Here is a 15,034-nt window from a genome sequence, read left to right on the forward strand (position 1 = left end):
GCATCCTCCACGCCGGCTCGCCGGTACTCGAGCTGCCCAAGGTCCACCTCGCTGTACCAGGAGAGCACGAAGGACAGTGCCATGTCGGCTCCAGCGCGCGTGGCAGACTCCTTCCAGTCGAGGAAGCGATCCGGCGCCCGCTCCAGCCAGGCGATGAGGTTGGAGAGATCCTGCGGCAACGTCTCCGCTGGCCACAGCAGCTGGATCAGCTCCTCAGCCGCCTTCCGGAGCTCCCAGCCGAGCTTGGTGATGGGGTCGACGCGGGCGGCCATGGATGCCATATAATCTTCCATGGTGAAGTACTCCGCGCTACCCTCGCCAGTCGCCCGCCTCCTAGCATCGCGCGCAGCACCAACGGCTGCTAGCGTCGCATCCTGCGCTTCCGGAAAGGCCGCTGCAAAGGAGAAGCGCATTAGAAATCTTTCAAAGCCGAAAAAAAGCTGAAAAATGCAAATTTTCGAAGTCCTAAAGTAAGCCTGGCGGCAGCCGGCACGAGCCGACTGCCCCCAGCCCGAAGATGGAGATTCTGAAGCCCTAAAGTAAGACTGGCGGCAGCCGGCACGAGCCGACTGCCCCCAGCCCGAAGATGGAGATTTCGAAGAAGAAAAAGCCTGGCGGCAGCCGGCACGAACCGACTGCCCCCAGCCCGAAGATGGAGATAGCGAAAAAACCAAAGTTTCCGCTGCCGGCCGCCTGCCCGAGCCGGCAGCCGACAGCCGAAAGCCGGCAAAGGGAGAGAAAGAGAAAAATAAAAAGGCCTACCTGCCAAGCCGCGATCAAGCGTGCCAATCTCCTCCACCCAGCGTTTGGCGGTGGCCGACAGCTCCGCAGACTTGGTGGTCACCTCCTCCTGAAGCGCAAGCCGCTGCTTCTCAACCTCATGCAGCCGCTTGCTCAGGTCGTCCACCTTCTCCTTCTCAGCCGTCCTGAGGAGGGCAAGCTCCTTGAGGTGGTTCTCCTCAAGCCGGCGCAGCCGCCCCAGCTCCCCATCAGCCACCTTGAGCTTGGCGGCAGCAGCCCGGCCCGCCTCCTCGCTCTCGGCGCACTGAGCGCGGGCGGCCCGAAGATCCGCCTCCAGCTGCGGGACTCTGGCGGCTTCAGCTGTAAGACAGCCAGAAAAAGCGTCAGCCAACCAAGGTCAAGAAAAAGAAATCAAGTCGGAAGGAAAAAAACCTTACCCTTGACGGCCTCCAGCTCGCGAGCCAACTCGGCCCGCTCAAGCTTGGCCTTGTGGTAGCGGGTCACGACGCGGTTGTACAACGTCAGCCCCGGCACGGATGTCGTCATCGCCGCCTCGCGGGTGCCATGGTGTTGGCGCCGCGCTGCACGCCGGCGGCCTCCTCGCGGACGTCGTCGCCGCGCCTCGTGTGTGCCATGGAGTTGATGGCGCCGCGCTACACGCCGGCAGCCTCGTCGCGGACGTCGCCGTCGCGCCTCACCGGTGCCATGGCGTTGACGCCACGCTGCACGCCGGCAGCCTCGTCAAGGTCGTCGTCGTCGCGCCTCGCCGGTGCCGCGGAGATGGCGCCGGACGGCACGCCGGCAGCCCCGGCACGGATGTCGTCGAAGCGCCTCGCCGGTGTCATGGTGTTGGCGCCGCGCTGCATGCCGGCAGCCTCGTCAAGGTCGTCGTCGTCGCGCCTTGCGGGTGTGTTGATGGCGCCGCGCTGCACGCCGGCAGCCTCCTCGCGGACGTCGCCATCGCGCCTCGCCGGTGCCATGGCATTGACGCCGCGCTGCACGGGAAGCCTCGTCAAGGTCGTCGTCGTCGCGCCTCGCCGGTGCCACGGAGATGGTGCCGGACGGCACGCCAGCAGCCCGGCACGGATGTCGTCGAAGCGCCTCTCGTGTGCCATGGAGTTGATGGCGCTTCATTCGCCCATGTGGCAGGTTGCACACCCACTCCGTGTCACGGGATGGGATGCATGTGTGCATGTATGCTTGAGAGAGGGAGAGGAAGAGAGAGATGAGCATAGATTCAACCGTTCATCTTACCATCGGGAAGTGCTTGCTTCGCCTCCGTGGCCGCCTTGCTCCTGGTCGATGTATAAGTGTGGTGTATGGCGTTTTGGGTAGGTGCTGGTGTGTGTGTTTGATGGATGAACGGTGAATGGAAGATGGCTTGTGTGTATGTGTGGGTGTTGATGAACCGATGGGTGGTGTGATCACCTCCGGTGGTGAGAGCTCTGCCTCTGAGAGAGTTCTTCCTCCGTCTTCGTGTGTGTTTCCTCCAAGCCGAGAGCTGTGCGTGAGTCCTCAGGTGCTTCCTCTCTCTGGTATTTATAGGCAAGAGGTAAGGCTTCTTGGAACGGAACGACGCGCGCCGCGGCGTTTGCAGTTCCGATTCTTCTGGTTCAAGAGATAAGTACGCTCTTGTAATCTTTATCTGCTGCTCTTGTAATCTTTATCTGCTGGCCGGTGCATTGCTAATTCATCGTGTCGCGCGTCTGGCTCGACCAAGCTGCGTGCCCGACCGATCGGCAACATGCCGTGAACCATGTACTTTGTACGTATTGGGTTGTAGCTAGCATGTACAGGCAGCCAGCTAGTCACGATCAAGCATGCTAGCAATGCATCAAGACTCCGCTAGTACATGCGTGTAATACGCGTACATGGCTGACCCATACGCACACACGCCATAGTATTTTGGCTTGTACATGTATATCCCTGATAGCTGCCGGCACGCTAGCCTCGTAAAAAAAAAACTCGTCGAACACAGACGAAACCCGGACCGGCTCCAAGCAGCCGGCCCACGCCTCGGAGGGCTACCAGGATAATAACCAAATTGCAAAAAAGACGAAGTACTTACCTTGCTGGCTTCCTCCACCTTGGCGAGGTTGGCCGCGGTCTCAGCAGCCCTGGCCTTGAGGTTGGCCTGGAAGCCGGAGAAGAACATCTTCACCGACGCCACGCCTGGGTTCCCCTCCCGGCTGGTCACCTCGTAGGAGTCCGCGCTGAGCCACGCCTGCTCCATAGTGCCAGCCCGAGCCTAGGCTGGAGTCGGAGGCGGATGCCACATGCAGAAGCCGGGCACCCTTAGCCACGTGAAGGCCCTCCAACGGCGCCGACGGGCCCTCCATCCTCACCAACGCGCGCGAGCCGGTGTCCCCCGTGCGCGCCGGCTCGTCCCTTGCCGGCTCCTGCCTGGCCGGCTCCTCCCTGGTCGGCTCCGAAGATGGAGGCGCTCCGGGCGAAGCAGTCGGCCCGGTCGGGGCAGCCGTCTCCGGCGCCTGAGGTGCCCCCTCCGGGCTCTCCTCCAACACCACCACGCTGGGCCCGGCTCCGGCTCCGGTTGCAGGCGGCGCAGCCCCGCTGGCTCCGGCTCCGGTCGCAGGCGGCATGCCCCTGCCGGCTCCAGCCGCTGGGTCCAGAAGACGAGCGCGGCGCGGGAACATATCGTCCAGAGTCGGCTGGCGCGTCGGCTCGCCCCGTGCGCCGCGGCCAGGCGCTGAAGCCAGAGGCACGGCGAAAGAAGGCGCCCATGCGGGAGGCGGAGTACCCGCAGGCGGCACGACGACCGGTGGCGGCGTGGGCGCGCGCGCCGAAGGCTGCGGCGTCGGCTCCCTCCTTTGTCGCGGAGGCGGCGACACGACACGCGGAGCCTGCCGGGAGCCGCCGCCTTGGGTGAACTTGATAGGGGCCCTAGCCGAACAAATAAGAAAAAGATGAGTATAAAGAGAAAGGAAAGAAAAGGAATCAAACAAGAAGAGAAGAAAAACTCACCCGGCCTGCTCCGGAACCTTCTTCGGCTGCAGCCGGCGCTGCTTCTTCGCCTTCGCCTCCAAGGCGGCGGTGGAGGAGCGATCGCCGACCCGCTTCTTCCCCTTGGGCGCCGAAGTCGCCGTGGTGCTAGGCGGCCTCGCGCGCAGAGGCACTGCGGGGACCGGCCCCGTGGTGGACGTCGCCGGCTCGTCGTCCTCCTGCTGCTCTGGCGAAGGAGGCGGATTGTGCTCCCCTTGGCCGCCCTGGTCAGGTGCCTGCGGTAGATCGTCGTCGCCAGCCTGGTCGCCGGCTTGGTCAGCCGGATCGGCGTGATCCGGCGTCCACCTCCTTGTCGCCAGGTCGCCGTCCTCAACGTTCTGGCGGTCGAAGAGCTAGAAGACAGAAGAAATATAAGTAAGCCATAAGCCGGAAGTCGGCAAAGAGCGAAGTCGGCCACGCAGCCGCAAGCCGGAAGTTGGCCAAAACAACGGAACTTACCAGCTCAGGCAGCAAGTCCCGGTTGCGGGGCGCCAGCCCGTAGTTCCAGGCGTCCGGCATGTTGGCCTTGGTGATGTTGTTCACCCGGCGGGCCACCTTGGGCTTGGAGAGCTCCACCTTGGACGTCCGGGTCGGATCGAACCGGCCGGACATGTGCCCAATCTTATGGGTGCGCAGCTGAAGCGGCAGCACCCGGCGCTCGGCGACGGTGCAGAGGAGATCCTCGGCAGTCAGCCCGCCCGCGACGGCGGCCCCCAGAAAATCCCAGAGCTGGCTCACCTCCGCGTCCGGGTCCGTCGTTCGGGCGTTGTAGCCCCAGTTGATCCGGCCGGCCGGGAGGAGCCGGATTGTACTCCGGCAGGTTGATCCGGTCGAAGCCCGGATTCTCGTTGCGCACGTAGAAGAACGACATCTGCCAGTTCTTCACCGAGTCAACAGTCGGAATCTTGGGGAAAGGCGTACCCGCCCGGGAGTAGATCGAGGCGGCGCCGCAGGTCCGCAGGTGGCCGTCGGTCGTTTGCGCCTTGATGTAGAAGAGGCGGCTCCAGAAGTCGATGTCCGGCCACAAGCCGGCATACGCCTCCATGAAAGCCACGTAGCAGCTGAGGAGGACGCAGGCGTTGGCCGGAAGGTGGTGCGGCTGCAGGACGAAGTATTCGAGGAATTGGCGGAAGAAGTTGGACGCCGGCAAGCCCAACCCACGGTCGAAATGTGCGCCGAAGACGACGCGCTCGCCGGGCTCCGGCTTGGGCTCCACCTCCGCGCGGGGCGCCCTCGTGATCACCGTCGACGGGATCCGGTGGAGGCGCACCAGACGCTCGATGTCGTCCTCCCTCATGTAAGATCCCCTCCAGGACCCGCTCGCGCCGGCCATTGATGAAGAGGAGGAGGAAGAAGACCAAGAAAGGCGGAAGGGCGAAGAAGAACCTCGCGACGGCGGCGACGGTGGCGGCGGAGGACGCACCGTTGAAACGCGGGGCCCCGTGGCGCCGGCTCGTCGGAGTAGCGGCGGCGGATCGGCGGAGATGTGCTCGCCGGAGTTCGCCAGTGAGAAACGCTCGCCGGAGCAGCAAGAAGCTCGAGCGCGAGGAAGAGAACGAGAGGAGCGGGAGCGCGAGGAAGACGAAGTGAGGCAGTGGCCGCCTCGGTACCCTCCCGCGCGGCATTTATAGCCGCCCGTGGCGGGCGTTTGGCCTCCAAGTGTCGATCGTGGCCACGTCCCCGGATTAACTGCGCCATAACGCCTCCCACGACCGTTGCGGTTACTGGAAACCGCCACACCACGTCCCCCACGACCGCACCGGATCCGGAGGAGACATTGATGTGACCAGACGAAGCGGCAGCAGCGGCCTGACGTCAGACCGGTCAAGTCGGGCACAGGACCCGAGGCGGCGGAGACTCCGGCGCACTCAAGCCGGAGCCGGACATTAACTTCGAGTCGGCCCCAAACTTTCCTAGCAAGGCGGAGACATCGTCAAGACTTGTGAAAAAGCAAAAGCTGCAAAAATAAAAATAGCGTCCGGCTAGGAGCAGCCAGCCGAAACGAGCCGGATGAGGGCGCAACCGGCTGAATGGAAATTCTCAGTCGGCCCCTCCGAGTGCCGTCAAGTATGTTCGGGAGATTAAAAAGCTAGGAAAACCTGCCTAGGTCCCTCTAAACGCAGGACCTTGCCAGCTTCGGGGGCTAATGTCGGGGGGAAGACCCCGGGTAGGGCAATGGACGCGGAGCAGCCGGCTGACCACCGGCCGGCTCGCGGCAAAGGCCAGCTGAGGAGCAGCCGGCTGGAGCCGTGGCCGGCTGGTCCGGAAGTCGGCTGGCTCTAGGTCCTAGTCGGCCTGGCTGCGGCCACCAATGCTGTAGCTGGGCCGGCTTCTACAAGCCATATCCGACTGGGGGTTTGTACCTCAGACCGACTCGAGGCTGGTGAGTCTTGCACTAGAAGGAACCGGGTAGGTGGTCCGGGTTCGTAAGTCCACGCTGACTTCATCTCCCGTAAAGCGCGGGGCACTGTGGAGCAATAGTGCCACGCGCCGGACAGGCCATCATGGCGTACGTCGATCCGTACTGACTACAATGCTTGATGGCGACAGGGACACTTCCTCTCCATACCGCTGACTTCGGCAGCCGGATGGGACAGGCCATGAGGCCTCAACGGCTCCTGACGTTAGTGCCTCGGGAAGGAGCGGAAGCCGGAGCCGGCCAAGCCGGCCAGTAGACTATAGGGTCTTTTATGTAAAGTGTCGGTGCCTATATAAGCCGCACTACCCCCTCTCGTGCAGGGGATCGATCACTCTTGCTCCATTTCCACCCTTAGCGCTGCCCTGTGAGAGAGATCATCATCTCCCTTAGCCTCCCAGGAGCAGCCGGACACAGCTCTAGGAGCATCATTGTATTGTGTGATCACCTTATACACTCATAGCAGGAGTAGAGGCGTTACCTCCATCGGAGGGCCTCGAACCTGGGTACGTCGCCGTGTCGCTCGTCCCCATACCCGCATAGGATACCGCCGTGAGATCACCTAGGAACCACCTTCGTTAGCCACCCTATGGCATATGCCGTGACGATACCACGACAACGACGACCGGCCTGCGACGACTGGCACACGCCGACTGTCAGATGACGACTTGCTCATGCCGACTGTCATGCGCCGACTGGCTAAACGAGTTCATGCGATTGAAGACTGGCGGCCAGCTGACGGTTCCTTCTTTGGGGAGCCCGGTGGCGATTCACCTTAATCCGCCCCTGTGCCTCTTCGCGACCCGCGCCGGATCCACGCTTCGTCACCACCGCGCTCGGGGACTACTGATGGGGATATGCCCATAGGGGGTGGGTCGCCAGTCCCACTCGCCACAAGGACGAAGGCCCAGGAAGACCACCAGTCGCCTAGCTGACTGGACCCGAAGGCGACTGGGCCGAAGACCCAAGGAGGAGATCCGCACGGCTGGATAAGAAGATTGCTTGTGGAAGGGTGATGTATCCCGGATTAGTAGCAACTGATACGATTCGGAGTTATCTCCTTGTAACCCTAGACCGGGGGTGGATATATAAACCCCGGGCTAAACCCTAGAGGACACAACGTCTGAGATCCGATCTCCCCTGTAAGCTCTTGGCTCCGCGCCGACTGAGCCCCCCCCCCCCCCATTGTAATTCTCCACTGAGCAATAAGATCTAGCAGGACGTAGGCCTTTTACTCTCCGGAGGAGCTGAACCTGGGTAAAACCTTGCGTCCCTTGCACCTCGACCCGCAGATGGCGATGTTCCCTTGCCCTCGCATCAACGAAGTGCTACCCCTGTAGCATCTGCCGTGGTCATATCCACGACAATCGGCGCTCGGCGTGCTCCCGCAGCTTGTGCACACCGTAGTAAGCACATAGCGTGTGCATATCATCAATAGATCAGTATAATTGTTATATGTAAGAAACATTTGACAACAAAATGACAACTGCGGGCCAATGTTTGAATGGCAAGATCCTTCCGAACATCATATACACTCTATATTTTTCTGTTCGAGTATACCTATCATAAACTAGAAACCTCTATCATATATGTCACAACCACGATAGGTAAGGGTACACACATACATATACATTACATTCATGCAATTGACACAACTTGATCCGGAAAGACATGCATTTTGTATTTTCTGATTTTCTTATGTTTGAGAGGATTTTAATTTGAATACATATTTAATCCGTAAATGTATTAAAGAACTAATGAAAAGTACCAAAACATACATTTTAAATTTAGCTCAACATAAGTAATATGACATAAATTAATAAAAGTAACTTATAAAAAGTATAAAAGTTTAATGTAAATAATTAAATGTGTGTATATTCGTCGTGGGGGCAAACAAACTGAATAGAATAGTTACAACTTAGGGCTATACTTACAAAATGAACGATGTACATATTGAAATGTATAGCTCACCGTCCGCGGCATGCCACTGTACGCGGCCCCGAAGGTGTTCCTGCGCGATGGGTATGATGGCGCCAAGGCGGACGCGTGGTCCTTCAGCATCATCCTCTTCGTGCTCGCCACCGGCCGCAAGCCCTTCTGGGACGACGACCTCCGCACGATGTACCACACCATCTGCTGCGGTGACTTCCGCTGATCGCGCTCCTTCAACCCCGACCTTGTGCGCATCGTGCGCCGCATCCTCCAGCCAAACACGACGCACCGGATCACGCTGCTGCAGATCATGGAGACGGACTAGTTCAAGAAGGGATTCAAAGAAATCAGTTTCTGAATGGACAAGAAGGACTGCATGTGGAGCCTCGATATATAGTTACCAGGGAAGCGCTCTAGGTGTGGCGGGACCTTTTGAGAAACAAAAATAGAGAGGCGCTCCCAAAGGAACTGCCCCGCCGATCCATCGTGCGATCGGCCGCCCGCCCATCGGTGACGCCCTCAACCAATCGTCATCCAAAAGTGAAGTCAAGTCTCAAAATAAGCAAAGTATATATTTATCTGATCAAAACAACACACAACAGTAGGGTCCTTTGGTTCTTGAGTATTTGCAGTCTTGATTGGATTATATAGTATGTCAATATTTCTTCAATTCTGTTTCTTTGCATGTTATATCCAATCCATGAATCCATCCCTACTAGTACTACTTGGGTGAAATTCAATTTCACACTAGGATTTATGTGTGTCCCGTAAGAAAAAACGCTGAATTTAGGAATCCCTTTGCAATGCAATCTGGCAATCCATACTAGTATTTACACAGTGAGAGTGTTAGACTTGTCTTCTATAGATTCTTACAGTAAGTGTTTCAGTTATTTAATACTAGGGAAGAAGAAAGAGGACAATGGAGAGGTATTTGATAAAGAAATCCACACATGTTCAGCCCTCCAAATGTCAACACCATTGTTGGTCAACACCACCACCAAGAGTTTAAATGAAAATGCAGCAGCAGCAGTACAAAGATAAAACTATGTTGTGCCTCAAATAGTTGATTTATCAACAAGCTAAAAGAAAGAGAATGGCAGATTATCATCCCAAATAAACATAACAAGATAAGGAGGAAATATTTAATTTGGGGACCACATAAGCCTCGCGGTTTTAGTTTTCCTTTCAGGCTCGTTCAGAAGAAGAAAAGGAATAAGAGATTCAATCTTGATTTTTTGGTGTTGTCCATTGAGAGATGTTTATGAGCTATGAAGATTGTGAAGAATTCACTTCGTAACAAAATTGTTGATGACTATATGAGTCATGGCCTCATTTTATTCACGGAAAATCATTGTTGGAGACAATTACTAATGACGTGATTGTCGATTGTTAGGGAGGAATGCAGTGTAATGGTTTTCCTATACATGATGCCCCGGTTAGTTTTTGTCCTGTGTCCGCCACTCTGTGAGTACACCAACCTATGCTTTGCGATCGAAGGTAATGCATCATAGGATAGAAACTAAGTGCATTGCAGTGCAAGTGTTCCGTGCCGTGCGTGCGACTAAAGGCACTATAACATGGAACTAAAAGGCTGTGACCTAAGGTAGTGCAACGCAGAACAGAGATGTAGTGCCAATGCACCGCGTTGGGCACTACGACCGAAGGGAGTAGAACACCAAACATAAAGGCACTGCGAGTGCACCGTTCCATGCACTACGACAGAAGGTAGTGCAATGCAGAAAAGAAAGCAAGTGCACACCAAATCCCACCTCCTCTTCTTCCTATCCGACCCCTCGCGCGCCATCGTAAGGTTCCCCGTGTCTTCATCCGCAACAATCACCAGCGGAAGCCACCGATTTGCCATGGATTTGAAGTGGAGGTTTCTGGATAATGGTGGAGTGCGATGAGCTGGTGAGGGAATTCTAGTGGAGTGAAGGGGAAGTGTGGCAGATGCGGGCGCCAAGCATGGTTTGGGGGCATACAAGACACCTGCGCTTGTGTAGTTGTGTGTAGGCGAGCTCTTGGGCTTGCTGATTCCACACCCTATGATGTTTGAGTGTTTCTCGTGCCTCGGCGACCCTCTTTTCCCCAGGGAGAAAACAGAGAGTTCACTTAACGTTGATGATGACGCTGTCAAATCTCGACTAAATCCCACCAAGTAATCATGGAGGAAATCATAGTGATTATACCCTTCACGAGTCACGGCAATCATGGTGATTGACCGCTGGGCGAGGAAAAATTGACCGCGCAAACACAAAAGGGAAGTTACGTGTAGTACAATGTCCCTAAAAAAAAGTTAGGCGTACAATGTAGCCTGTCGCAGTGGATGGTGAAACGAAATGATCAAGAGGCTTTCAATAACATCTGACATCTTACGTGTGTAAAGTATCATAGAGACTATTATTTTCCCAAAGATAGTTATGTTTGACTTTTCCCAAAAGCTAATAGGGAGTACACCTTATATCAAGGATTAGAGAAGGGCCAGATTAGAGAAAAAAATCTTAGACAACGCACGGGTAATTCAGTACGTTTCCCTAAAAACCAAAGGCAATTCAATATGTTTTCCCTAAAAAAATGTAATTCAGTACGTATAGAACCAGCAAAGGACAATAAAAAGGATGAAATATCAAACACAGAGCGCATGAACTGAGCACAACAGCAAGGTTCAACCAAATTGACAGCCATCAGGTAACTGAAATGCAACACCAGTCTTCTACAATCGCACAAAGCCGATCTGGCTCTTTATTTATTCTACCTTTCAGGAATGTCCAAAAAACTGAAACTGCACACATCTAATTTCGCGACAGCACAGCCCACTCCACAGATGGTGCTGGCAAAGCTCATGAGAGACCCATGACTTTCCCGGTGGCTGTGTCGATGTCGATTTCATAGAAGCTGGGCCTTGTAGGAAGACCGGGCATTGTGCTCATGGTGCCGACGAGTGGATAGATGAAGCCGGCTCCGATGCTGGCCCGCACGTCTCTTATCGGCAGAACAAAGCCAGAGGGTGCGCCCTTCATGGATGGGACATGCGAAAAGGAGTACTGAGTTTTCGCCATGCATATCGGGAGGTTGGAGAAGCCCTGCTTGGTGTATATCTCGATCTGCTTTTCAGCCTACAGGGAAGAGATAGAGAAGTCAGAAGAATAAATTAAAATCTAATGCTTCCATGGACTGCAACTGGATGCTGAGCGTTCAAAATTATCTCCAATTCTACCTCTCCAACCCTTTGTAAGGTTCCATATTTGCGCTGAGGACATAATAACTAGAAAAAAACTCACAAAGAATGTACGCAAGTACCTGTTCAGAGTATTCAACACCACTAGCACCATAGAAATTAGCTATTGACTCGATCTTCTCCTTTATGCTAGACTCCAAGGGATATAAAAACTTCAGGGGCTCTGCCTGACTTTCACATGCTCGTTGAACTGCAAGTCCAAGATCAACCTGTATACAGTTAAATGGAATGATAGAATTAGACAAGTGGTTCAATTCTGTAAATTATAGACTTCATAAACGTTCAGAAGAAATAAGCATGTTTCTTGTGAAAACAACTTGCAAGGCAATAATGCAGAGGTGAAATAAAATAATGCATGGGCATAGCATCTAAACACTCTGTGGTGCAGTCACCACTTTGAAACTTATGTAGACAAGCACAGAAGCATAAAAGTTGAAAAACCTAACTAAACACTAAAGAACAGTCAAGTACAGAAACATCATTCATAATAACCTTCAGATATAGAAGACAATATATGAAACGTAAAATAGATACACACTTAATATTTCCCCATAAAGAGATGACATGTATAGAACCTCTGAATAACAATCTATAGAAGGAAGAGAACTAACCGCTCCTTTACCACCGTGTGCATGATGGGAGCAGACAACAGCATCGAAAGCACCAGCTGCCATAGCCGCATTTTTCACAGCTTCCATTTCAGCGTCGGTATCTGTTGCAAATTTGTTGATTGCAACTACAACATTGACACCATAACTCTTTGTGTTTGAGATGTGCTTAGCAAGATTGACACATCCAGCTTCAACAAGACCCACATTTTCATTCACATATGCATGATCTAAAGGCTTCCCAGCAACAACATCTGGCCCCCCTCCATGCATTTTAAGAGCCCTAATTGTGGCCACAATAATGGCACACTGTGGCGCCAATCCACTATACCTACACTTTATGTCCATGAATTTCTCAGTTCCAATATCTGCACCAAAACCAGCTTCTGTAACAACAAAGCCACCCTTCCCAACCAACTTCAACGCAATCTTATCAGCAACTATGGAAGAGTTCCCATGAGCAATATTAGCAAAAGGTCCAGCATGCACTAACACTGGAGTGCCTTCAAGTGTTTGCATGAGGGTGGGATGAATAGCATCTTTCATTAGGACAGTCAAAGCACCTCCAAGACCAAGATCATCAGCAGTAACCGGCTCACCAGCCTTGCTGTTCCCTATGACCATTCTTCCAAGCCTTTCCCTCATGTCAGCAAGGGAGGTTGTAAGAGCTAATACAGCCATTATCTCACTTGCCACTGATATGTCAAAGCCTGTTTCTCTCACCATACCTTTTTCTTCAGGCCCTTGTCCAACTGTGATTTTGCGCAGGAAGCGATCATTAACATCCATTACCCGTCTCCAGGTGATGGACGCAGGGTCAATATCAAGCCTTGCAAAACGTCTGACTTCTTCTGGTGTAAGCTCATCTGGATTTGTCTTTGAAATGCCAAGCTTTATCAAGCGTCGAATCATTACATCAGCAAAACGCCTTTTCCCTTCTTTGTTTGGTGGGCACAATCTATTGAATAGAGCTTTGTCTGATTGAGAATTCTCATGGAAAATCCTTGTATCAATCGCAGCAGCAAGAAGATTGTTTGCAGCTGTAATTGCATGGATATCTCCAGTCATATGGAGATTGAACTCATCCATGGGTATAACTTGACTGTAGCCACCTCCAGCAGCACCCCCCTTGATTCCAAAGGTAGGCCCTTGCGATGGTTGACGGACGCAAGTGACAACCTATAACAACAAAAGACGGTAAAATAGTAAACCATATCAATATCATAATATACACAGCCATACATGACAATATGCTCTGTATGTTCTGGATTGTGTAGTCTATTTATCATAGCCTTGAATAGTACTATATCTCACAAGTTCACGACTTCTTTGATACTTGGAATAATATAACCACAATGGTGGTCACAAGAAGGAAGCAGTCTCCCTTGCACAAAAAAAGGAAAAAAACAGAAAGAAGCTGCCTATTACAGCGATAGGAATTCATCAATATGAATTAACAGATAACCAGTCCACATCATTATACTATGTTTTCTATGCAAAGAGATGGTGAATGAAAGTTTTTTTTTCTTTCCCAAGCACGGATAGTCATAAGATATCGTTCCACCGTATAGTTCTACAGCTCCATACAGAGTTCATGCCCACAAAATTTCAGAAATAATTAATCAAACTGATACGCAAAGTGTGAAGTCCCTGATACCCATTACGGAAGCATTACTGACAAAGCGACAGCAGAACAAATGACTGAACCCTACAGTCTAGCACAAGTCTGCATCAAATAATTTCTGGTCCTTCCAATGTTCTGCCCATTCATTTACTACCTCAATGCCAAAATTTATAAAGAAAAACGACATCCTTAGTTCCTTACACCAAATTGCAAATTTCAGATATTGTTCTAATTAAGAAGCACCTATCAATCCGATGCTGATCACCTAGTCGACGACCGACAAACGAAAAGAATTCTAAAAATCTCACCTTTTTATCAAGAAACGCCCCCAGCGCCTGGCACAGCCCGACGGTGGTGGTTGACTTGCCCTCCCCGAGCGGCGTCGGCGTGATGCCGCCGACCACCACGTAGTACCCATCCTGCTGCCCCTGCAGCTGGTCAAGAACCGACAGGAGCACCTGCACATCACGAAACAGCCGCACAAACCCGAATCAGATCGCCGTCACATGATCACACCACCGAACGCCGGTGATACTCCTGCGGTAACCAATCAAGAACCGCATATCTATTCACCTTGGCCTTGTACTTGCCGTAGAGGTCGTAGTGCTCCGGCGGGATGCCGAGCTCGGCAGCGATGTCGGCGATGTGGAGCGGCTCGACGGAGTTGGCGATGTCGATGTCCGCCGGCACCGGCGAGGCCACGTCGAGCCTCCGGATGGTCGGGTTCGGCGCGGGCGTCGTCATCGGCAGCGGTGGCGCGGCGACGGTGCCGGTGCCGGATCTCGCGACCACGGATTGCGCGCGTCCAGGCGGGTCAGGTCGAAGCAGCTGCAGCGAGTGGTGGCGAGGGAGTGGTGGAGGCGAGACGAGTCGCTGTTGGCTCGCGGAGCACTTGTTTATTCCAGGACGGCGGCGGCGTAGGATAACGGAGGATAAAGGTTTGGGATGATTGGTTGGTGGGGCAGGCAGATCCATGGCACAGCTCCAATAATGGACTCCCGAAAATACCTTGAATTAATCCCCTGCGAGGTATCTTTCTCGGACTATATATCACTGCAAGAAACTATTTTTTTGACTGCAGCTCTGCTCCAAATCTTCTCCTTGCCAATGTACACTACCAATTCATCGTACGAACAGAAGAATTGGGGTTCTTGATTTTGGGAGCGATGGATGAGCGGGTTTGGGGGCGTCTTATCTCGGATTGGACGGATGGAAGACGGACTGCAATCCAGGCGAGAAGATAAGGGCTTCTCGTGGATGTGGGCGACGATGCTGCTGCTGCAAACCTGCAAATGGTGGTATCTGAACTGGGTTATGGTCCGCCTGCTGCCAACGTTTGCAATTTTGTAGGCGGCACCGCTTTCGATTCCTGGGATCGGTTAACGAGAGCGGTGCGTCAGGGAAACCTTTGCTCTGTTCCGCTTTGCCCGAGCATTGCTGCAGAAAAATTTGGAATCGAGCGGTCAGTTCATGTG

The 15,034-nt window shown here is 53.7% G+C and overlaps 1 protein-coding gene across 1 annotated transcript; it reads right to left on the reverse strand.

The window, feature by feature from the left end:
* Nucleotides 1-10,753: 10,753 nt before the first annotated feature.
* On the reverse strand, nt 10,754-14,610 carry LOC124651156 (formate--tetrahydrofolate ligase-like). The gene is made up of 5 exons (XM_047190292.1): nt 14,133-14,610; nt 13,868-14,017; nt 11,939-13,114; nt 11,390-11,536; nt 10,754-11,205 (listed from the first exon to the last, which is right to left on the reverse strand). The coding sequence occupies exons 1-5, from the start codon at nt 14,532-14,534 to the stop codon at nt 10,930-10,932; spliced, it is 2,151 nt and encodes a 716-aa protein (XP_047046248.1). The 5' UTR covers nt 14,535-14,610; the 3' UTR covers nt 10,754-10,929.
* Between the last annotated feature and the right edge of the window lie 424 nt (nt 14,611-15,034).

Source organism: Lolium rigidum, chromosome 5 (genome assembly GCF_022539505.1).
Source record: "Lolium rigidum isolate FL_2022 chromosome 5, APGP_CSIRO_Lrig_0.1, whole genome shotgun sequence".
Lineage (NCBI taxonomy): Eukaryota > Viridiplantae > Streptophyta > Magnoliopsida > Poales > Poaceae > Lolium > Lolium rigidum.